The sequence below is a fragment of the Fulvia fulva genome, chromosome 1 (genome assembly GCF_020509005.1).
Source record: "Fulvia fulva chromosome 1, complete sequence".
Classification (NCBI taxonomy): Eukaryota; Fungi; Ascomycota; class Dothideomycetes; order Mycosphaerellales; family Mycosphaerellaceae; genus Fulvia; species Fulvia fulva.
The window spans coordinates 296,342-317,756 of NC_063012.1; the positions used below are offsets into that span (position 1 = coordinate 296,342).

General features: G+C 52.9%; 13 protein-coding genes across 13 annotated transcripts; 7 read left to right on the forward strand and 6 right to left on the reverse strand.

The window, feature by feature from the left end:
- Positions 1-310: 310 nt before the first annotated feature.
- CLAFUR5_00088 (Cyclin-dependent kinase 1) lies at positions 311-1,420 on the reverse strand (the record flags this gene model as incomplete). The annotated part of the gene is made up of 3 exons (XM_047899236.1): positions 311-928; positions 985-1,322; positions 1,384-1,420. 3 exons carry the CDS (start codon positions 1,418-1,420, stop codon positions 311-313), a joined length of 993 nt encoding a protein of 330 aa, XP_047755719.1.
- A 496-nt stretch (positions 1,421-1,916) lies between these two features.
- On the forward strand, positions 1,917-5,057 carry CLAFUR5_00089 (DNA repair protein rhp41; the record flags this gene model as incomplete). The annotated part of the gene is made up of 1 exon (XM_047899237.1): positions 1,917-5,057. One exon carries the CDS (start codon positions 1,917-1,919, stop codon positions 5,055-5,057), a length of 3,141 nt encoding a protein of 1,046 aa, XP_047755720.1.
- Positions 5,058-6,484: 1,427 nt separating this feature from the next.
- Positions 6,485-7,125, forward strand: CLAFUR5_00090 (Ecp58-1; the record flags this gene model as incomplete). The annotated part of the gene is made up of 2 exons (XM_047899238.1): positions 6,485-6,796; positions 6,847-7,125. 2 exons carry the CDS (start codon positions 6,485-6,487, stop codon positions 7,123-7,125), a joined length of 591 nt encoding a protein of 196 aa, XP_047756824.1.
- A 443-nt stretch (positions 7,126-7,568) lies between these two features.
- CLAFUR5_00091 (FAD-dependent urate hydroxylase) lies at positions 7,569-8,896 on the reverse strand (the record flags this gene model as incomplete). Its single annotated transcript, XM_047899239.1, has 2 exons — positions 7,569-7,889; positions 7,943-8,896. The coding sequence occupies 2 exons, from the start codon at positions 8,894-8,896 to the stop codon at positions 7,569-7,571; spliced, it is 1,275 nt and encodes a 424-aa protein (XP_047756823.1).
- Positions 8,897-9,828: 932 nt separating this feature from the next.
- Positions 9,829-10,955, forward strand: CLAFUR5_00092 (uncharacterized protein; the record flags this gene model as incomplete). The annotated part of the gene is made up of 2 exons (XM_047899240.1): positions 9,829-10,422; positions 10,473-10,955. 2 exons carry the CDS (start codon positions 9,829-9,831, stop codon positions 10,953-10,955), a joined length of 1,077 nt encoding a protein of 358 aa, XP_047756826.1.
- Positions 10,956-11,024: 69 nt separating this feature from the next.
- CLAFUR5_00093 (Oxidase ustYa) lies at positions 11,025-11,955 on the reverse strand (the record flags this gene model as incomplete). The annotated part of the gene is made up of 3 exons (XM_047899241.1): positions 11,025-11,075; positions 11,124-11,620; positions 11,670-11,955. The coding sequence occupies 3 exons, from the start codon at positions 11,953-11,955 to the stop codon at positions 11,025-11,027; spliced, it is 834 nt and encodes a 277-aa protein (XP_047756825.1).
- Positions 11,956-13,411: 1,456 nt separating this feature from the next.
- Positions 13,412-14,760, forward strand: CLAFUR5_00094 (FAD-dependent monooxygenase; the record flags this gene model as incomplete). The annotated part of the gene is made up of 2 exons (XM_047899242.1): positions 13,412-14,506; positions 14,746-14,760. 2 exons carry the CDS (start codon positions 13,412-13,414, stop codon positions 14,758-14,760), a joined length of 1,110 nt encoding a protein of 369 aa, XP_047756828.1.
- A 111-nt stretch (positions 14,761-14,871) lies between these two features.
- CLAFUR5_00095 (Translation machinery-associated protein 22) lies at positions 14,872-15,562 on the reverse strand (the record flags this gene model as incomplete). The annotated part of the gene is made up of 2 exons (XM_047899243.1): positions 14,872-15,390; positions 15,476-15,562. The coding sequence occupies 2 exons, from the start codon at positions 15,560-15,562 to the stop codon at positions 14,872-14,874; spliced, it is 606 nt and encodes a 201-aa protein (XP_047756827.1).
- A 498-nt stretch (positions 15,563-16,060) lies between these two features.
- Positions 16,061-17,095, reverse strand: CLAFUR5_00096 (uncharacterized protein; the record flags this gene model as incomplete). The annotated part of the gene is made up of 1 exon (XM_047899244.1): positions 16,061-17,095. The coding sequence occupies one exon, from the start codon at positions 17,093-17,095 to the stop codon at positions 16,061-16,063; it is 1,035 nt and encodes a 344-aa protein (XP_047756830.1).
- A 468-nt stretch (positions 17,096-17,563) lies between these two features.
- CLAFUR5_00097 (uncharacterized protein) lies at positions 17,564-18,063 on the forward strand (the record flags this gene model as incomplete). Its single annotated transcript, XM_047899245.1, has 2 exons — positions 17,564-17,593; positions 17,659-18,063. The coding sequence occupies 2 exons, from the start codon at positions 17,564-17,566 to the stop codon at positions 18,061-18,063; spliced, it is 435 nt and encodes a 144-aa protein (XP_047756829.1).
- A 39-nt stretch (positions 18,064-18,102) lies between these two features.
- On the forward strand, positions 18,103-18,615 carry CLAFUR5_00098 (uncharacterized protein; the record flags this gene model as incomplete). The annotated part of the gene is made up of 1 exon (XM_047899246.1): positions 18,103-18,615. The coding sequence occupies one exon, from the start codon at positions 18,103-18,105 to the stop codon at positions 18,613-18,615; it is 513 nt and encodes a 170-aa protein (XP_047756832.1).
- Positions 18,616-18,729: 114 nt separating this feature from the next.
- On the forward strand, positions 18,730-18,987 carry CLAFUR5_00099 (uncharacterized protein; the record flags this gene model as incomplete). Its single annotated transcript, XM_047899247.1, has 1 exon — positions 18,730-18,987. One exon carries the CDS (start codon positions 18,730-18,732, stop codon positions 18,985-18,987), a length of 258 nt encoding a protein of 85 aa, XP_047756831.1.
- Positions 18,988-20,670: 1,683 nt separating this feature from the next.
- On the reverse strand, positions 20,671-21,317 carry CLAFUR5_00100 (uncharacterized protein; the record flags this gene model as incomplete). Its single annotated transcript, XM_047899248.1, has 4 exons — positions 20,671-20,761; positions 20,848-20,895; positions 21,130-21,177; positions 21,232-21,317. 4 exons carry the CDS (start codon positions 21,315-21,317, stop codon positions 20,671-20,673), a joined length of 273 nt encoding a protein of 90 aa, XP_047755502.1.
- Positions 21,318-21,415: the final 98 nt, after the last annotated feature.

The following is a 21,415-nucleotide window of genomic DNA, read 5'->3' on the forward strand; positions in this document are numbered from 1 at the left end:
CGGTTCCCCGGTATCATTGTACAAAAGCAAGCAACCCTTCAGCCTGACAACGCCTGCATGCTCACACGATCCCGTGTGCATATACCACATGCTCAGTGGTGAATCCAGTTGACCTGACCCATGACCCATGACAAAAAGAGATGCCTGAAAGTTCCTACTCACCACGATCATCGACCACGCCAAGTTCCAGTCGGTGGTCCTGATCGTTTCATATCCTGCTCCTTCACCTCATGCCATTCCATTCAAGCCCAGTCGCACGTGTCTCATGTCATATCATTCCCTCTCAAACTCTCGTCTTCGTTGCAGTGTCTTAGTGAAACCCATTCGTCCTGTTCTTAGGATACTGTCCACCCGGTCCCTCCAGAAAGTATGGATGGTGCACAGCCTGCTTCGCACTCATCCTGCCCGCTGGGTCGTATACTAACAGCGCGTCGAGAAGATTCAGGCCCTCGTCACCAAGGAATTTGACAGCTTCCGCATTCACCAACTCCTCCTCAGTCTTCCTCTCCCACTTGGGGAAACTACTCTTGAAATCCGGGAAACTCGTCACGCCCGGCCAGTCCGCCTCTGAAGGAGTCCCCAGCACGCGGAATATCTTGAAAATCTCATCGATTTCGCTGTCGCCTGGGAAGAGTGGTTTGCGGGTTGCCATTTCGGCGAAGATGCAGCCGACGGACCACATGTCGACGCCGGTGCTGTATTGGCGGCCGCCGAGGAGGATTTCGGGGGAGCGGTACCAGAGGGTGACGACTTCGTGGGTGTAGGTGCGGAGGGGCACGCCGAAGGCGCGGGCGAGGCCGAAGTCGCCGATCTTGAGGTTGCCGTCGGCGGAGATGAGGAGGTTTTGGGGTTTGAGGTCGCGGTGGAGGACTCGGTGGGAGTGGCAGTAGCGGATGCCGGAGAGGAGTTGATGGGTGAATTTCTTGACCTAAACGAGCATGATCAGTATGCATGAAACGTAGTCAAAGGGAATGTGTTCCTTACCATCTCTGCACCCAGTCCCATGTGTCCTCGTCCCTCCATGGTTCCTTCAGGCAATGGCTTGCCGCGACCACCTTGTGAGACTGGGAGTGCTTCCATGTACTTCTTCAGGTCGAGATCCATGAATTCGAAGACGAGGTAGAGCTTGTGGCCGTCTGCGTGTACGATGTTGAGGAGACGGAGAACTGCCGGGTCGTTCATCTCTTTGAGCAGGGAAATTTCGCGGATCGCGGTAGAGGGCACGCCTTCATCTTCGGCTTCGAGGCGGATCTTCTTGAGGGCCACGATGCGTTGATCGGGTGTACTGAGGTCGCGTGCTTTGTAGACGACTCCGTAAGTGCCTGAGTGATGCTGTTAGTATGCAGGTATCCGATGCGCGTGCATGTCGCGGCATGTACTGACCCTCGCCGACCTTCTCCATCTTCTGGTAATTCTCCATCGTCGCGGTTGTTGTTCGTGTCGGGATGTGGGAGAAGCTGCAGTGTTAGTAAGTCCGGGTGGTGGTGGTGCTATGAGCGGGTATAAGCGTCCATCCAAGGTGTTTGCCGGGTGCAGTGTCATGCGAGAGTGGTGAGAATGGGCTCAATGGTGTCGAGTTGCTCCTTCTACCGAATGTTTGTCAACAGCTGCGGGACGCCTCAAAGCGCGATGCGGGAACAGCCCGTGCGCGACTGGGATCAGGGCATGTTCACTGACGTACCTCTCTTTCTTCTTCTTTCACTGCACATCGTCTTGATGTCACGCTTGACATCGCACCATCACTCACTTACGCTCGTGGAGAAGTCGCGAGGTTGCTGGAATGCGCATGAGACGCGATTCGAGCCTCACAGCGCGACTGATGATCGCAGAGCTGACTACCACCATCACCTGACTGCGTGATCTCACCGTGTCAAGTAGATTCGACACGCTCTGAAACGTGATATAGTGCATGGAACATGGCACCAAGCAGAGGCAAGGGCAAAGCGCCTGTCGACCCGGTTGCAAGCCGTTCTACGCGTTCTCAGCGAAGCACAACCCGGTCCAAGGCACGAGGCGGCGACGATGTGCCAGATGTGTATGCTTCGATGCTGGCCGAGACAGATCACAGTGAGCTGGAGCACAGCGATCGACCGCTCAAGAAGCGCAAAGTCACTCCGAAGGGAACGCGGGCGGTAGAGAAGACTGTATCTACGCCGTCACGCGCATCGAAGCCGGTGCCAGCACAGCAGCCTAGCAGTGCTGCATCTATAGCGGCGGCAAGGCCGATATCGACGAGGCTGCAAACAGTCGAGGACTCTTCCGACGATGAGAGCGAGTTCGAGTTTGAAGATGTTGACCTGGAGGGAGCAGACGCTTCTGCTGATGAACATCCCGATGGCATCGAGGATCTTTCCATATCTGTGCAACCAGAAAGCAGCATAAGAAGAGCACAGAATCGCAGGAAGCCAGCTACTTCTGCAGAAAAAGCTCATCGATTGCTGGTGCACAAGCTGCACATCTTATGTCTTCTTGGCCACTGCATGTATGTCAATGGCCGCTGCAACAACGCAACAGTGCATAAGCTACTTCGACGATTGCTCAGTGCAAGGGCGATATCGTACCTGAATCCGAAGACAGAACATTCACAGTTTCAGCGTAACAGATCTTTCTTGGACGGATTACAGCAAGCGACCGATGCTTTCAATGGTGAGTATCATGTTACCGCATCTGGTATGATTAAACCTATATGGACTGTCGATGGAGAGGAACCTCGAGAGCTTGATCATCTGCCACCCGTCGACAGATCAGACTTCGTTGCAGCCGCAAAGAACATGGAAGGTAGCCAAGACATGGGCAATCAGCTCTTCTGCGCTATGCTTCGCTCGGCTGGGGTGGATGCACGCGTGGTATGCTCACTCCAAGTGTTGCCCTTCACCAGCGTGCCGAAAGGATCGACGCCTCAAAAGCCAGTCAAGGAACGCATATTGGCAATAGCGCCAGACACGGATCTCTCAAAAACTGATAGCAGCGCCGACGAAAGTGCTATGAAAGGCAGTTCGAGAGCTGCTATCCGTAGACGTCTCGGACAGCCAGGCTTCACAGCACCAAAGACCTCAGCAACACCGCCCAAGAAGAAATCAAAGCATATCCCGAAGCTCTCGTATCCCGTCTTCTGGGTCGAGGCTTTCAATGCTGCTCATCAGAAGTGGGTGCCAGTCGACCCAGTAGTGACACACAGTGTCAATAAGCCTGCGAAGCTGGAGCCTCCCATTAGCTACGACCTCAACCAGATGACATACGTTCTGGGCTTCGAGGCTGATGGCATCACTCGAGACGTCACGAAGCGTTATGCCAAAGCATACAATGCGAAAACTAGGCGGCATCGGGTCGAGGCATCCAAAGACGGCAGCAAATGGTTCAAGAAGGCGATGCGTATTTTCCGCCGAAAGGGCGGTGCCAATGATAGGGATCAGGTCGAAGACGCAGAGTTAGCACAGAAAGAAGCAAGAGAGGGCATGCCGGCAAATGTGCTTGATTTTAAGGACCATCCTTATTACGCGCTCGAACGACATCTCAAACGACACGAAGTGCTTCATCCGAAGCGAGAGGTCGGCAAAGTCAATGCAGGTACAGCAGCGAAGCCACGCATGGAAGCAGTCTACCGCAGACAGGATGTGCAGATCTGTAAGAGTGCCGACAAGTGGTACCGTGTGGGGCGAGAAGTGCTCGAAGGCGAGCAACCACTGAAACATGTACCGGCTCGAAGGAAACGGTTCCAGACACCAGACGATGAGGACGCTGAGCCTGACACGACCCCAATGTATGCACCCTACCAGACACAACTTTACATACCGCCTCCTGTCGACAAAGATCGCATACCGAAGAACGTCTATGGCAATCTCGATATCTATGTTCCCTCGATGGTTCCAGCAGGTGCTGTTCACTTACGAGCACCTCGGGGAGTCTTCGATGAGCCCACTGACCAAGATCGCAAACAGTTCACAGATATGGCACAGCGGGCCGCCAAGCTGCTGCGCATAGACTACGCCGATGCTGTCACTGGTTTCAAATTCCAGGGTCGAACGGGCACAGCTACAGTTGACGGTGTCGTTGTAGCGCAGGAGTATGCCGACGCTGTCCGGACTGCCATCGAAGGCTTCGAGTACGAAGCCGAAGAGGATGCAAGCAAAGCCAGGAGTCTCCTTGCATTGAAGCTCTGGAAGCGTTTCCTTACCGGTCTGAGAATCGCCGAACAAGTCCGTGAGTATGGTGACGGCACGGAAGATCGAGACGCGGTTCACGAGAGGATTGATGCTGCGAAAGCTGCGGAAGAGGGACCGGGTATGTTCCTGGAAGGATCTGAGCGTGAGCCGCCATTGATCACGGCGGGGCTGTATACGATAGAAGAGTTGCTAAGGCCGGGTGGTGTAACGAAGCAGAGGAAGAGGAAGAAGATCGACGAGGAGGATGATGAACTCATGGAGTATGAGCAGCATGATGGCACTATCGGTCCAGACTTTGGGATTGGAGATGAAGGTGGAGGCTTCTTCCCTGAACATCGATCATCCGCGGAGTGTAGTCATGGCGGTGGCGGGTTCCTGCCAGAAGCTGGAGAGCAAAGAATTTTCCATGAAGAGGACGGCGGCTTCGTGACGGGACCAGAGCCTGATGGTACAGAAAATGGAGGCGGCTTCATGGTTGACAACGATGATGGCGGGGGCTTCATCGCTGATGAAGCTGATGATGAAAGCGGACTAATACCACACGACGAAACCCAAGATGGTGGCTTCGTACTAGATGATGAGCCTGAGGGTGGTGGATTCCTACCTGATGCCGATGCGAGCCACAACGATGACAAGTCTATCGCTGCGGGTGATGAGTCGCAGCAATTTTCCCATGATTCAGCCATGGTGCAGGAGATCCGTCAAACCGAGCAAGATGCTTCAGCCTTGCAGGAAATACCAAAGACATCGTTCAGAGAGCCGGCTGGCAGCCATCCTTCACAACAGACTGATGCGGCGGAACTGGACAGTGGCAATGATAGTGATAAAGGCTCGCTGCTCTCGCATGATCCTGAAGATGACGATGCTGAGCCGGATTGGTTGTTGAGTGATTGAGATAGTCTTTGCGCCACTTCAGGAATTGGACGTTAACTTAGCAGAATAAGACTCCATGGAGGATTGATTTGACTATACTCTACACTCTCACGGTGTCGACGTTCATCTAAACGAACACGCGGTCATCCGGTGGCATGAGGCATAGGTTGCCAGGTTGATCGATCCATCAACAGTCAAATCTGACATTCGATCGTTCCAGACAAGGCATGTGGCTTTACGACTGGATTGTCTGAAGGTCTAGACTGCTGTGTATATGCTCGCTTCGAGATGGAGTCGGGCGCCTGATCGGCTTCGTTCGGGTGCTCACGCCACAACACCATCTGCAGAAGTTGTGATGGCCACGTGCACATGAAGGAGAGTCCTTCAATTACCGGTTGTGCATAATGCAAGCCGATGATGGAGTGTTTGGTTGGACGGAACAGCAGGAGGAGGAAGCGCATATCTGCAGGGATACCGTAAATAGAGTTCAGCTAGTTCTGCGGACGGGGCGCACCTGCACTTTCCATCTCAACGTTGAAGCGATTTCCGCAGCAACATGCTCATCAGTGATGCACCAGGTCGTCTGCAAATGTCATTGTAGGGCTCGATACTGGAATGCTGAGGCCCTAGCCGGTCGACCTGTCGACAAGAGCCTGCGAGCTGACACGCTCGTACCGCCCATTGCTTCGGTCCATTTTGGGTGGTCAGACTCTCGATGCAGCAGCATACTGCCGTGAATCGGCACGCAGCATCCGAAGGATACCGAATCGTATCGGCGGCCACAAGAAGTGGTGAGTTCCAAAGTGGCACCGGCCTTGCGCCCCGTAGGCACTCTACCAGCGTCAGCGAGAACCCCTCTCTCGAGCAGACGTCAAATGCCAGGAGGACCAAGCCGACCAAGCCACAACCAAGCACCTAACATGGAGAAGCGAAGCTCACCCTAAGACCCAATCTATCCCTGTCACCTGCCTTGGCTAGCTGGGGTGCCTCACGCAGTACAGCACTTCCGCTTAGAGTCCACTGCCTCTTATGACTGAAGACTTCGGACTTCGTGTTGCACGGCATCCCCAATATTAGCGTCTATCCTATCGCACCCACGTATGCTGTCGCTACCGACAGCTACTGCAGCGAGATGATGACGGGCCCACCGATGCCTTGTCGAGGGAGTTATTGATTCAGGGCTACATCGTCAGAACCGCCGCAACGCACTGACCAGGAATATTCAATGCTATTGTTCTCGTGCTAATGCGCAGCTAGGGTTTTCCATACGTTGGGTGGTATAAAGTCGCTCGATGCCCGGCTTACTCGCTCTACTTCCCTGCATTGCAACAGGATCGACTTTCTACGAACACCAACGGAACAAGAGACGGCACTCATTCGCTCTTACACACACTCATTATCTAGTCTCGATTCCCTGTGTTCCCAGACCGCGTCACCCAGCTCCGAAGATGCGCTCCTTCACCGCCCTCTTGGCTTCCGCCTCGTTGCTCGTTGTCAGCACTCTTGCTGTGCCAAATACTGCGTGGCAAGGTGGCAGCTATGGCGGCTGGGGCAAGAACAAGAGCCCAAGCTGGAATCCAGGCCGTGACTCCAAGTGTCTAAGTGACTCGGAAGCCCAAGCTGTTGCCGACAATTTCAAAGAGTCGATCGCAGCCTACAGCGATGCCCTCGCCGATGCCGCATTCACCACAGACTTCCAAGACTACTCCGATTCCGTCATCGAGCTCATCGACAACGGCTGCCCGAACAGCCCAGTAGCCGTAAGTCATGCCATTCTCTTACCCACCTACCCACCACTAACACCCACCAGCTCGGTACCGCCACCTTCGACTCCCTCGCCTCCTTCAAGGCCGGACAAGGCGCACAACCCCCCATCCCCTTCGAGATCCTCAACATCTGGCACAACTGCGACACCATCACTATCCGCTGGGTGTCTGCACAGACGCCTGCACAGGTCACTGGCATTATTGTCATTGAGGCTGCTTATGAGAATGATAGGTGGATGATTGAGACCGTGTTCAGCGAGTTTAACTCTGGTGCTTGGTTGGTCAATTTGGGGATCTTTAAGCCGTCGAGTTGCACGGCGTAGAGGGATGGGGTTTGGGTTGGGCTTGTGGGTTGAGTTGGGTTTGTAGTTCTGTTGTTTCTTGCGTGCGTGCATGGCGGTATGGTGTTTGGGAGTGTGTATAGCATTGTTGGTGGCGGATCTGCCATTCTGGGGCCTGCTGTGTAGCAGTGGTAGTATCGTTTTTAGTTCTTAATCCAGCTCGACTTGGCACAGTCTTGCTTCTTCACTTTCAGGTCAGTATGCTTCCGACAGAGAAGACTCCCCTGCTGAAAGTCATGCCTGGAAGGATTGCAATCAACCACATTGGCAGTCGCTGCCACATGTTAGATCTGTGGACAAACACTCCTAAAAGGCTGACAGACACCTTCAACACCTCCCACAAACGCCACACCCAATGCCGAGAACAAGCACGCCCCAACGCTCCACTACTCACATGCAACCCTCACCCACCGCGGCACCGTCCTCTAATACCCAATATCCGCCTTCGTCACATCCTCCAAAAAATGCTTCTCCCTCCCCGCCCTCGAGAACCAAAGATACCACGGCACAATAAACGTCTTAATCTTATGCCCCAACCACCCAGCATCCGACACAGTCTTGACGACATTCTTCGACTCCTCAAACGCATCCTCTATCCTCCCGCGTCGGAGCGTTTCGTAGGCGTTGAAGGCCTCTTTCATCGTGTTGGGCTTGCCTTTTTCGATCCAGCGTGTCAGGCAGCGCGCGAAGAGGACGGTGTCTTCGAAGACTATGCCGGTGCTTTCGCCTTGGGGTGGCATCGCGTGCTGGAAAGTGTTAGGGGTGGGGTTTGAGGGGGTTTGGAGGGAATTTGACTTACTGCGGCGTCGCCGAGGAGCATTACGCGGTTTGTTGACCATTTCCCTTCTTTTGTGAGGGTGTAGACGGGCCAGAGGAAGAAGTCCTGGGCTGCTTCGATTAGAGGCTTGAGTTGTGGGATCTTTGCATCGCCGAATCTGTCGAGGAGCTTTTGTCTTGTCTTTTCTGCGTCGGCTCCGACTGACTTCCACCCATCTCGTGATCCAACGTCGTCAACAGACATCAGACCACCGACGTAGATTGACTCGTTCGATGGGGAGTGGTAAGACGTCAGAAGCATTCCCCGCTGAGCAAAGTTGATGGCGGTGCATTCGAAATGTGTCTTAAAGTCCTTGCTGACTGGCGCGAAGCCGAAAGCGTTGGCAACGCCGGTATAGGTAGCTGTCCTCTCGGGCTCAACGTGCTTCAGGCGGGTCACTGAGTGAATACCATCGCAGCCCATGAGAAGGTCACCAGTAGCTGAGTCGCCATCTTCGAAGTGGATCGTGACATTATCCGCGGTCTCGTCAATCTTGACAGTTCGCTTGCCGCAAGTCATGGTGATATTCTCGCATTGCTCCAGGGCTGACATGACCGCCTTCAAGGCATCACCTCGAGTGATGCGCAGTGCCTTGTATGGTGGATCTCCTATTCCCTTGCCATCCGGTCCACGGAAGTCTGATTCGGCGATCTTGCCAGAGTATGCATCGAAGATTTCCAGATAGTCGATGTCTCTGCCGTATTGCCGCTCGTGAATGATTTGGAAGGCGCCGAGGTAGTCGAGCATTCGGAGAGCATTCGGAGTCAAGTTGACAGCTCCCCCGATAACACCAGGCTCAGGTCTGATCTCAAAGATTCGGATTCGCGGTACTTGGCCTTGGGGTGCGAACTTGGTCAAGGCAAGAGCTGTGGTAAGACCTGCGATGCCACCGCCGAGGATGATGATGTTCAGGCCATCTGCGGATGCGGGTGCCATTGTCACGACGGTCTATCGTGTTGTGAAGATAGTTACTGACGGGTGAAAGTTATTGAGAATGAGGTCAATGGTATATGTTCGGAAACGGATGCCAACCTACTATCGGTACCGATTCAGCACGGGGCCGCAACACATGCGGCTCCTAGCCTTGTGGTACCAGATGATGGCTGAGAGCAGAGCCAAAACTCCGATGCAAGCGATGGAGCTGTAAAGCCCTTGTCGCCCAGACGCAGTCAGACGGTACAAGTGTGAAGGAGTGGATTTCAACGACGATTCCGGGTGATGGCACTGGAGATAGCTTCAGCTTTCCATCAACCTATTGGTATTTCAAGACCGGTTCGCTCGCGACTGCCATGATATCAGAGCCCAGCAAGAACGTGTCTGATGCAGGTGGTTGTTATTCAGGGACAGAATAGCGTCCCAATTCCCGAACCCTGAAGGGCATCTAAAGTTAGAATCTGCCGGTCTGCATGTTCTCGGCTGGAGGAGCCGAATGTTATTGTTTCGCTACGGAGCAGCTTGCGCCAGATGGACAGCGTTGCCTCTTCGTCGGGACCTGAGCGGGTATAATGTCGAGGCAGCAAGCACTGTTTATGGCCAGAAGTGTGCATCGTCCCAGACCTCAGCCCATCGCGGAGAAGCAAGCTGCGCGCGGAAGAAGTTCAGGTCACAGCCGCGTGATGGACCGCTTCCTGCCGCAGCATGTGAGCCATCCGAAGCGCGAGGCCGAACATCCCGATGTCTGGTGTCGCTTGTCGCGTGTCGCGTGATGTCGTGCGGTCACATGCTGATGGACACGTGTTTGTGCACGAAGAGAATAACGTGAAGCAAGATTGAAGTGCAGTGTGGTTCCACTTTCCCTTTTCGGACAACCTCGGCGAAACTGCCACCGCCAAATCTGACTTCGAAGGAGACTTCGTGGTCTCGCAGACATGACTCCACCACTTCTACCTCTGGGTGAAGGACCAAGAGTCATCGTGTACCATCAAACACATCACGGTCCCAATGATGGGCCGCCGGTCAGCTTGCTGCCTCTCATCACACAGAGGACAGGAGTCACTCACGTTGTCGTGGCCGCCATACACTTGAACGATCCTCCCGGGAATATCACGTTAAACGACCACCAACCAGACCATGAACGCTTCAAAACGTTATGGAGTGAGGTCGCTTGGATGCAGGCCAGCGGTGTGAAAGTACTTGGACTTTTGGGTGGCGCTGCTAAGGGCTCATACGAAAGACTCGATGGTCAAGATCTGGCACGTTTCGAGTCTTACTATGTGCCGCTGCGAGATCTTATTCGCAGGCATCGTCTTGATGGCCTGGATCTGGATATCGAGGAGCCCACGTCCTTACCGGGGACTGTGCGGTTGATAGATCGGCTACGTGCTGACTTCGGGCCTTCTTTCATCATCACACTTGCTCCAGTGGCGACTGCGCTGCTTCCCAACCAGCCACATCTATCGGGTCCTGCATTCGACTATAGACTGCTGGAACAGATGCGAGGGAACGAGATTGCGTGGTATAATGTGAGTCATGGAGGACAAGGATGAGTATGCTCATGCTAACCTTTCTTGAGACTCAATTCTACTGCGGCTGGGGCGACGCAAGCTCGACTGCATGGTATGACGCTATCATGAGTGTAGGCTGGAAGCCAGAGAAAGTTGTATTCGGACTCATCACAAACTCCGCCAATGGCCCTGGGCACATCGAATGGGAGCGACAGGAGCCAGTATTGAGAGCACTTCGAGCAAAATACCCAGGATTCGGCGGAGTGATGGGCTGGGAGTACTTCAACTCTCTTCCTGGTGATTGTGCTAGACCTTGGGAGTGGGCAGCGAACATGGCTAAAACGATACGGACGCCAATGCCCATCGCTCCGCCTATACCGATTCGACCATACGGACAGCCAGCACAACTACCACGACCAGCCCATCCGTTTCCGGCCGAAAGCGTGCGAACGTTGACGGATCTTGGATTCACGGATCAGCAAGCTATAGCCGCCCTAAACTCTACTAGTGGAAACGTGGAGCACGCAGCGGCGTTCCTCTTCCAGGATTAATATCTCGCTCGATCGAGGCTGGATGTGCTCCTGGGGCCACGCCAGACAGTCTGCAGCTTCTGAGGCCCTTCATGACCATGGCATCACAGAGTTCTCCTTCATAAAGCTCACAATGGATTCCTACTCGATGTCAGTCCAGGCCATCGCAAACTTCAGCACACCACCTACCCAGCTTCTGCACTGATGCTCAACACCCCACCCATCCACGGCGAACCTCCTCCCATCCGGCTCAGTCCTCGGCCACTCAAGCGTCAAATCTCCATTACACATCAGACCTTGTCTCAGATAGTCGAAGCAGTGCGAGACATGATCCTCCTGAGGCTCAAGCACAGCATCCCACACCGTAGCTGTAGCATTCTTGTCGATCGCGGCTTTCATCGTGTAGAGGAAGGTGCGGATGTGGCGTAGGCAATGCAGTTGGTGGAAGAGTGATGTGTCGTAGACGTCGCCGTGGCGATCGGATTTGCCGGGTGGGAGGTCATACTTTTCGCGGTCTTTGATGAGGATGAAGCCGTCGCCGGGCTGAATAGTGTTAGTGATGGCGAGGAATGTTGCTCTTGTAACTTGACTTACTGGCATCATTGAGCCCCAGGCGTTGTCTGATTCTGGCGAGGAGGGATTTGCGAAGAGGTCGTCTCGTTCGAAGATAGTTGTTGACCATGGCACTGTTTCTCGTAAACAAGGTGGAAGATGACCAAGGCAAAGCATACTAACAATTCGGGACAAAATGATTGGACTCATGGCGTAAAGGATATCTCTGTACGTGCAAGGCAGCCAGCAGCAGAACTACGATGGTGCTCAATATGGCGATTGTTGAGACAACGTACTTCAGCGTTCGGTATCGCCGCTCCAACAATCGATACGCCGCTTCCAGTGTGTCGTCCTCTTTCTCAACAAAACCTTCATGTTCCACACTGTCGTCTTCTTGGCTATGCTTAGCTCTGAAGCCAAGCAATCTGACAAGCCGTCTTGCTGTTGGAGGGTGAATTTGTGCGAGCATGATGAAGGCCGAGACTGTGAAGCTTCAGCCAAGGCGAAAGGTGTTGCTGTTACTGCGGTAATGCTCAACGACACATCGAAAGGCAAATATCATTGCAGACGATTGATTGTGTCGACTGAAACGATAGTCCTTAGCAGGGGTGTGGTCGATAAATGGCTATACATCGGCACTTTGTAGATGCGATTACCTGATATGTGCTGGGTTGCAGTTCGGTTGTGGATATTGTTTTATGAGACAGCGAAGGCCATGTTATCGCCAATGGCATACTATGTGATCGCGTTGACATGTTTAGAAGGCTGTAACGCAACAGTCGTCCTCTTGTACAGTCGTGTCGATCTGAACGACCGCCATCAACCAGGATCCACGTTGACTATCTTGCCATTGCAAAACAAGCCTCCATGAGATTGCAGGCGACCACGTAACAATGTCAGTACATCGGGTTGCTTCACTGAATGTCTTGCAGTAGTGATGGATACGGTATAGTTGTCGGTGGAGCAAAACGGTGTCTCGAAGATTCTCTTCAACAACCAACCTCGTGGCACTTCCACACAGTCATCACGACCTACCAAAGGCATCAAAAGAGACTCTAACTGGTCTAGCAAGAGCAAAAATTATTCCGACACGGGGAATTGAACCTTGGCGGCCGTCAGTTAACGGTGTGAGGATGGATAGTGAAACTGTACTTACCCCGGCCACCTGTGGGCTATCGTTGGATGCGTGGAACGCAAGCAATGAGAGACAGGTATCCTGAATTACTGTTAGTAACATAGCTATGGATGGTCAAATGAGGCTGGCTGCTTACCTAGCCACTAGACCATATCGGATACCACAATCGGATGAGTGTTGATGAATATTTCAGTGCACTAATTATATATGACTGCCTTAATGCTGGGTGGCAAGATCATGGTAAGAACAGCCGATTCTGCATGGGTGTGAGTGGAAGGTGCTTTCACATGATTCGCGCTTGGCGCACGGACACTAATGGCAGACGCTGGCGGCCGCCGCAACCTGGTTTCTTTGTGTCATCTCGCCCACCAGCACTTCATCGACACCGCCGAATACTGTCATGTTACGCCGCCTTCGAACGTCAGTCGACAGGCCATGTACTGGTACAGCAGAGTAACCTCGACGGAACATGTTTTGTCATCTCCATCGTGGTTCCTCGACACAACGACTTACGCATCATGGTCACGCGAAATTCGCTGTACAGAGTTCTGATCAATTCATAAGTTGATAAGAGGTGAAGCGCCCTGCAGTCGAATGTGATAGGTTTTGAGCCTGCTGTGTTGGCAAACGACCGCTACAGCACTTGGCTCTTGCTTCCGAGAATCCCGAAGGGACAAAGGAACAGGTAAGTGCGGCTGACAGAAACAGATGATTAGGCAAGAATAACATATATCAATTCACTACATCACCTGTCTTCCTCAGGACTCAGACACCCATATCAGCACACCAAATGGGTCTCAACATAATCATCGTCGGCTCCGGCCTAGCCGGCCTCGCAGCTGCAGCGTACTTGCGCAAACAGCATACCGTAACAGTCCTAGAGAAAACTCATCTCGACTTCAACAACAATGATTACGGCATTTCAGTCGTCTGCAATGCATACGGCTTACTACAGAAGCTCGGCATAGACGACACGGAGCTTGATATGGCCGTCATGACCAAAATCTGGCAACGTTCAGCGTCGAATCAGGGACTCTTCGCGGCGGATTTCGATACGAGGAAGATGTACGGTGCGCCTAGTGTATTGACGAGGCGAAGCCATCTTCAGCGGGAATTGTATAGGTTGGCTACGAGTGCTGATCTGGAAGGGAAGCCGGCGAGGATTGTGGAGGGGTTTAAGGTGAGAGAGGTGAGGTATGATGAAGGCGTTGTTGTGGCGGAAGATGGGCGAAGTTTCACTGGTGATCTGATCATTGGTGCTGACGGCATCAATTCTATCGTGAGAAGTGCAGTCTTATCTGAAGATGCGCAAGGTGACAGAGAAGCTCCTGCCACAACCCACGATCTGCTGGCGTACATGGCACAGATTCCAGTCACGGCTCTAGAAGGCAATCAAGATATGGCCTTCTTCGCAGACGCGATCAACTCCGCAGGCCTCGCAAACTGGCAAGCACCCGGCGAGGAACCAGGTCCAGTCACGCAGAATAAGCGTCGCATTCTGAGCTACCACATCAGTCCGCGAGAGCTTCAGCTTGTAGGGTACTGTCATGAAGAAGAGTTCGCTGCGCAGTTCGATCAACAGAAAGCAAGCATCCTCAAAGACATCCCAGCCTCTCGCGCGAAAGACGCCTTCCATGATTTTGCTGAGAGCCTCACAAGCCTGTACGACCACCACAACTCTGGCGACGGCACAGTTGAAGTATGGCGCATCCGCGACGTGGATCCGTTGCCTCGTTGGTCGCAAGGGAAGGTATTGTTGATTGGTGATGCGCCGCATGCGATCGTACCGCATGCAGGGCAGGGTTATAATCTTGCTGTGGAAGATGCAGAGGCTTTGGGTTATCTGCTGCGGAATGATGATGTGCAGAGTGCTATAGAGGACTTTGTCCGGCTAAGGAAGGCGCGATGCGAGGATGTGGCGGTTAGTTCCCGGCATATGGGAGGGTTGCTTTCGGAGGAGGAGAAGGGGAGGATGGGGAGTTTCGATAGGGCGGCTTTTGGGAGGAGAGTTTATGAATATGCTGGAGCGGAAGCAGCTTTGGGTGAGACTGAGGGTGCAAATTGAGGAAGCATGAAAGTGGATTGTTTCAGCTTCTTGGCTTAGACAACGCTGCACTATGCTAGAGCACTAAGGCATGAGTTGCACACCACAGACTATGCAACCCTTCTTCAACTCTTCTATCTCAACTCTTCCATCACAGCTCTTGCGCCTCACGCCTACGCTCAATCAACACTGCTTCACATCCTCTCTCACTGCGGCGGCGGCAATGGCGGCCCAGGCGCCTTCTTCTTCTTGTCCTCAATCTGCTCAATATTGTCCTCCGGAATCTCCTCATGATGCTCCTCCAACCACTCCACCACATCATCACTCACATCACCCTGGATCGTGATTTCCTCCCCACCACTCGCCGTCTTGGTCACACTACTACCTGTCGCGAACTTCTTTCCAAACTCTTTCGCGGTCTTCTTCAGATCGAGACCAAAGTTTTCAAGGCCTGAGACTTCTGTGACGTATTTACGCTTGTTACGCTCGACGCGTTTGATGTAGACTTTGGAAGAAGCGCGATCTTCGGCAGCTTTCTTCTCTTGAGCTTCTGCTTTGGCGGCTTTTTTGATTGCGTCCTTTTCGGCTCGTTTCTGGGCGTCGACGGAGAGGGTCGAGAGGTTGGTGCTGAGGGCTTCGTCGGAGTAGAGTTTCGAGTAGAGCGCGGGCTGGTTCTTTTCGAGCCATTCTTGGCATTTCTTGGTGGTGCCGCCGTATTCACAGTACTGTGATAGCTGTGGTTAGTTGTTGCTGTGAGGTAATGCTATGGTGTTTGTGACTGTTGAAGACGAAGAAGGGCATCGTACCTACTTCTGGTGGGAGCGAGCAGACGCCGCAGTATGTCACGCTCTTGGCTGGCCTGAGGTCGCCTGCTGGGGCGGTAGTTGTGTCTGCCATTCTGTAGGATATGGCAGAGTTGAAGTAAGGTAATGGTGTGTTGATGTCGTGTGTTTGTCGAAGACGAAATGCCAAAGACCGATTGCGGGGCATGCTGTGCTGGCCGTGGTGGGGTCATAATGTTGGAGCCTCAGGCACCAGATTCACAAGACAATGTGTAGTCAAGTGAAGGTTCGAGGATATGCATAGATCCAACGGCATGGACTAATTCGTGATGAAGTGGTAGTCACATTACATATTCACAGGCTTAGGGAAAGAGCATAACCTCGATGATTTTGATCACATGTACTTTCAGCTATCCAGCTGGTCCAGTCATTCAAAGGCATTGTGTGCCATCATGCAGTGCGATCCCGCATGTTTCATTATCATCACATGTTCATCGTTCATCTCTCATCTCGTTCCACGCTTGTATTCTAGACAAGAAAGTGGAAAGTAGCGCACGAGCAAAAATCCAATGGTACCGTCACCCCCTTGGCGACACAAGCAAGCATCCTCTTCCTAATCCTGCTCCTCGACATCCTCCTCCGCCGGGCCATAGATCATGTCCTGGCCCCGGTGAACATACTTCTTCAAAATTGCGATGCTATCGGCAGTCATCCTCCCGCTCTTCTGCAGCTCATAACGGTTGAGCTCCCTGGTCTGAACCTCACAGAAGTGGACAATCATGACCGGGCTGTCGATAGGCTTAGGCTCGAGTGTCTGAGACATGACTTGCAGAACCGGCATACTCTTGACTTGCTTCTGGTAGTTCTCGCAGTGCTGAGGGCGGAGGTTGAGATACTCCTCAGGGTTACAGTACTTGGGATCTTTCTCCGCGAGACCCTTACTCTTGTACGTGTAGACCGGGCACTCGGCGACCTTGTCCCTATGTGCAGCGACGATGACCCAGAAGCGGCCCTTGTTGTAGAACTCACGTCCGTCGATTTTGACAATGCGCCAGTCTTCCTGACCCTTGAATGGGACATGGGGCTTCAAGTCGTCGCGCCATACGAAGTCGCCAACCTTCTGATCGGTCAGCTTGACGCCGTACTTGACGGTCTTGGGATCGATGTCAACATCGGGGACGGTCTTCACGCCATTCTGGCCGATGACTTTGTGGCTACGACCACCACGACCTTGTTGACGACCTGGACCAGTAGCATTGGTCTTGCCGCCATTGCTCAAATCCTTGATGTACTTCTTGGCCTTAGCAGCCAAGGTGCGTGCTGCCTTGGTCGCGTTCCAGTCCACAGCGATGTTGCTCTTCGTGGCTTCGGCAACTCTTGCTGCCTCCCTGGCTTCTTCCTCCGCCTTAATCGCAGCTCGGTTCTTCTTGGTATTTGGGCGCTCAAATCCCTCGAGGTTCTCGTTCTCCCTGCCGACAAGAGGTCGCATTGGCTCTCGGAGTGGGACTTCTTCCTTGACAGGTCTGTTGCTCTGCTCGTCGTCTGCATCCGCGAATACTTTCAACTTCGGCTTGCCTGCAGTGCTGCTCTGCAGTGCACCCGAAGCTCCACCGTTACGCTTTGCTGGCACCTGATACAAGCCTCCCATCTTGACTATTTTGCGGCTTCGTGCTCCTCGTGCTTCCGACTGGTTGCCAGTCACTGAGAAGACTGCGCGGCATCGCGAAAGATTCAGGCGATGTGTGATGTGTTGGGGGCAGGTAAAGTAATTCCATCTGTGATGAATGGTCCGTATGAATCTACGTCTCCCTGTAGCTCGTCGAGGAGCAGGCGAATCGATAAAATGAACAAAGACCGCACATCTTTATCATTTTTGGTGAATACGACAGTGTATTGTGTGGTGTGGTTGGATAACACCAAGCCCAGCAAACTTCGTGGTTTATAAGTCATTCGTATGACCGTTGTTCTTCAAGAACATTTGATAGCCCGATCCGTGCATCAATCATCATCTTCCAGATACCATATCGATCAGCTCACTTGACCGTCCAGAAAGAATCTCCAGCGAGACAAAACCATGAAGCTCCACGCTCGTCTCCTCGGAAAGTGCTCCGCCATTATGGGCACTGTGTTGCGACCTCTACACTGTGTGCGAAGCCACAAGAATGCCAGATCGACTGCCATTAGGAATAGCACTACAGTCCAGTGCCATAGTCCCTCGGTGGGGTGGACATTAAGGCAACGGCGCCGACCAGGAGTCTTCCGGACAATGCAGCCGGCCAAGTCCTTTTCCAACACCAAGATTATACTGCCAACCAAAGCATCGAGGATTGTCGAATGGAAGAAGGTAGCGATGGAGTTCCCGAGGCCGCCAGCGACGTCCAGGGCGAGTTCTTGTTCGACAGCTACGAACCTGAAGACGTAGTCTCGGAAACAATGCTATATTCTCCCGACGGACACGCTGCAATCTTGCCAGATGCGTCCCTTGCCTTGGGGTTAAGGTGTGTCCTGTTCGACCATATCGAGGCAATGAGAATCGAAGCAGAACTCAAGAATGAGCTTGGCATCATGGATCCGAGGTCTGTAGAGGTCCAAGAGGAGATTCAAGCCTTGGAGTAGAGACTGCTATCCCCCAAGGACCAGAACAAATGCAAGACTATGCTAAGTATATCTCAGTTGGTCGATGAGCAAGCCGTCATCTCCAGGCGTCGAGTTGAGCTTCATGCACGTCTGCAGAAGGTCTACGAAGACATGCGACCCGGTCAGGTTGTAGTTTTCGAGATGCTCAGGGAAATTCTGTTCCGGGATCATGGAGATATCGCAGCCATGGGCATAACAGCAGATCCAGAGGATGCTCATGCCAGCGGGCCAGCAGTTTCCGAGCCTGTCAGCTTAGAAGATCATGAGCCTGATGACGAAGTACATCGAGATACCGGCGAGAGTCCGACGAAAGATCAGCAGACGCTGCTCTCCGACCTCGATATATTCTGGAATGAGCTGAACGATGCAGAAGAGCGCCTCGAGAATCGCGATGAATACTTTTATCGTTTGAAAGCAGACCGTGTGCGGAGAAAAGAAGCTGGTCTGCCCATAGAGACGCCTTCGGAAGTTGACTTTGTCGAATTGCAGACGACGCAACGCATGACTCGCCGTGTGATTCAAGCAGAATAAGCGTATGCGGCCGCCAAAGCTGCAGTCATCGCAGCCGGCATACAGCCACCAGGCTCGCATGTCGATTCAGGATTCATTGACGACTCAACCGAAGTTCGCGAACATGAGCTCGCCATGGAGGCTGACATCGTGACCCCTGCTACGATGGGAAGGGTCCAAAAGTGGATCCAGAGCCTGCCAGAAGCCGGAATACCATCTAGAGAACTCGAGGCGCTGGTAGACACAGTCAAGCCAGCAGAGGCCCTCGATGACTGGGATGCCGCGGAAGTTGAGATATGCGATAGTTGGAGTCTGATGGCAGACGGCGCCCGCAGACGCAGAATTGACAAGTGGAGAGCACTGTCGTCTGCAGTAGATGTTCCTGCGATTTGAGTGTTCGGGACTGGAACAAGTCAGCATGTCAAAGGGTGTGTGTAGTATCTGGATATAGGATCTTTCGATTGTCTGTGTAGTTAGGTACGAGGTCATAAGTACTGAATCTCTTCGAAGTGGAAAGACAGCCACACATTTCTGATACCACGGCGTGCAGTGGTGTGAGACATGATGTTGCCATGCGAGGACAAACATCTAGTCTGCATACGGCTCTTACGTGAAATGCTCCATCCCTAGAATTCTCTGCCTGTTGACAGCCGACGAGTTCGATGCCAGCGAAGCATGATCGCACGATGCCGTTTGATGGAGGACTTGCCTCTCCGAGATACACGTTGTTGACTGTGACGAGATGCAATTTGTTGATGATGATGGAGACGCGATGGGAACTTGTGAGCTGGGGGAAGTCAGATCACTGGAGACTCCCGACTGTCCGCATACGGAATAGCGCAGATACGGGTCTGGGCCGGGAGGTTTGAACAATTTACAGTGTTGGGTGAACATGTTCGAAAGGCATCGCCTTTGGGTACAGGTCAAACGCATGAAATGGAGAAGGAAGCCGAATTCCACATGATCGTGCATTTTGGGTTGTCAAATACTGACAACCCATGTCTAGCTCACCGCTGAGCCCTTGCGGAACGAGCGAAAACATGTATCCAACCTCCTGCGACCTTCGTTATGCCCAGGCCAAGTAAAGAAGCATGTTGATGTCCAAAGTCATCCTCCAGACGCTGAGCGACCAGGAGCAGTTCGCAACACCCTAGCTCTTCCTGCGATCACGATCCTACTCATCCTGTTCGGGAACCGGTGAATTACTCCGACAGGGACAATTATGTCAAGAATTACTACGACAGGGACCATTATGTATTTCTTACTCCGACAGGGACCTGCACGGTATCCATATTACTGCCACAGGAACCATTATTGCCACATCGTCGCATTCTCACCCCAACCTATTTAACCTGCTCTCCCATTCCAGTAGAGCACGTTAAATAAGTTAGGGCAAGGCTAGAAACGTATGGCCTTGTGAAGGCGAATGATCGTGAGCTACTGAGCTATAAGCAGGTTAATCGTGGAGGTGAATGGACGAGAGGTACGAGCAGCGCGAGCAGGTTAATCGTGGAGGTGAATGCACGAGAGGCACGAGCAGGGCAATGAGACGATGCGAGCAGGTTAATCGTGGAGATGAATGTACGCGAGGCACGAGCAGCGCGAGCAGGTTAATTCAGCAGAGGTGAATGAACGAGAGGCACGAGCAGGGCAATGAGACGATGCGAGCAGGTTAATAAGACAATACGAGCAGGTTAATGACACAATGAGAGCAGGTTAATGAGACGATACGCGGCTAAGAGAGTTCATTCGAGCAGAGCAGAGACAGACAGACACACCCTAAAGCTAATCACAATCCTTGCCTTAGTAGAGGCACTAGGCACACCGATTCATAGCGTCGACGCGAACGCCGACAGCAGAACGACTAGCCACAGAGTAACGCCAGCACCTATCACTCGTGTCACCCTCGGCGACACGGCCAACACAGCGACGGCATAGTGTTGGGCGAGCTTCACGAAGCTTAGGGCGCTCTATAATGTTGCCGACGTGCGTAGCTTCACGAAGCTCGCTAGCAGCGTTCTTATTAAGATAAGCATTCAGCTCGTAAGCTGCCCACTTCGCAGCAGACTACGACTACTACTTGCTAGCGACCACAGGTCGCCTACGAGTGACTTTCGTCGTACCCGTAGGACGACCTCTCTTCTTCTTAGGAGCAGGCAGCGGTGCGCTAAGACATGTCAGCTTCGAGGTCGTGAAGGGTTGAGAGAACGACAAGCTTGCTTGTCGTGTTCGAGGCTGAGGAGTGAGACTTACGCAGAGGAGGGACTAGCCGTGTCGTCTTCGTCGTCGTCGTCGTTAGTACTAGCAATATGTCAGATCGTTGCTCGATGCTCAACGTGAAGTGTCTTGATCAAAGCCGAGGACATGATTTAACATATATGTTGTGGCCGGAGCCCATGTCGAAGTCGCCGCCGCCGACTTTATCGTCGTCGTTGTCGTCGTTAGGTGTGCTAGAAACATGTCAGATCGTTGCTCGATGCTCAACGTGAGGTGAGTGCCTTGACCAAGATCAATCAAGACACGAGTCTGACTTACATGTTCTGGCCGGAGCCACCGACCATGTCGTCGTCGTCGTCATTGTTGCTAGCAGCATGTTAGATCAATGCCGAATGCACAATGCGAAGCAGCTCGACATACAATTGCTGGCCGCCAGCGGTCCAGTCGTCGTCGTCTCTGCATACAGTTAGTCTCGTGTCGCAGAGCTTGCATCGCAGAGCTTGCATCGCAGAGCTTGCATCGCAGAAAGCAGCCGGCGCAACAGCGTAAACGGCCAACACCTTCGACACAAGGAAAGCAGCCACCCACACGGTCAAAAAAAAGC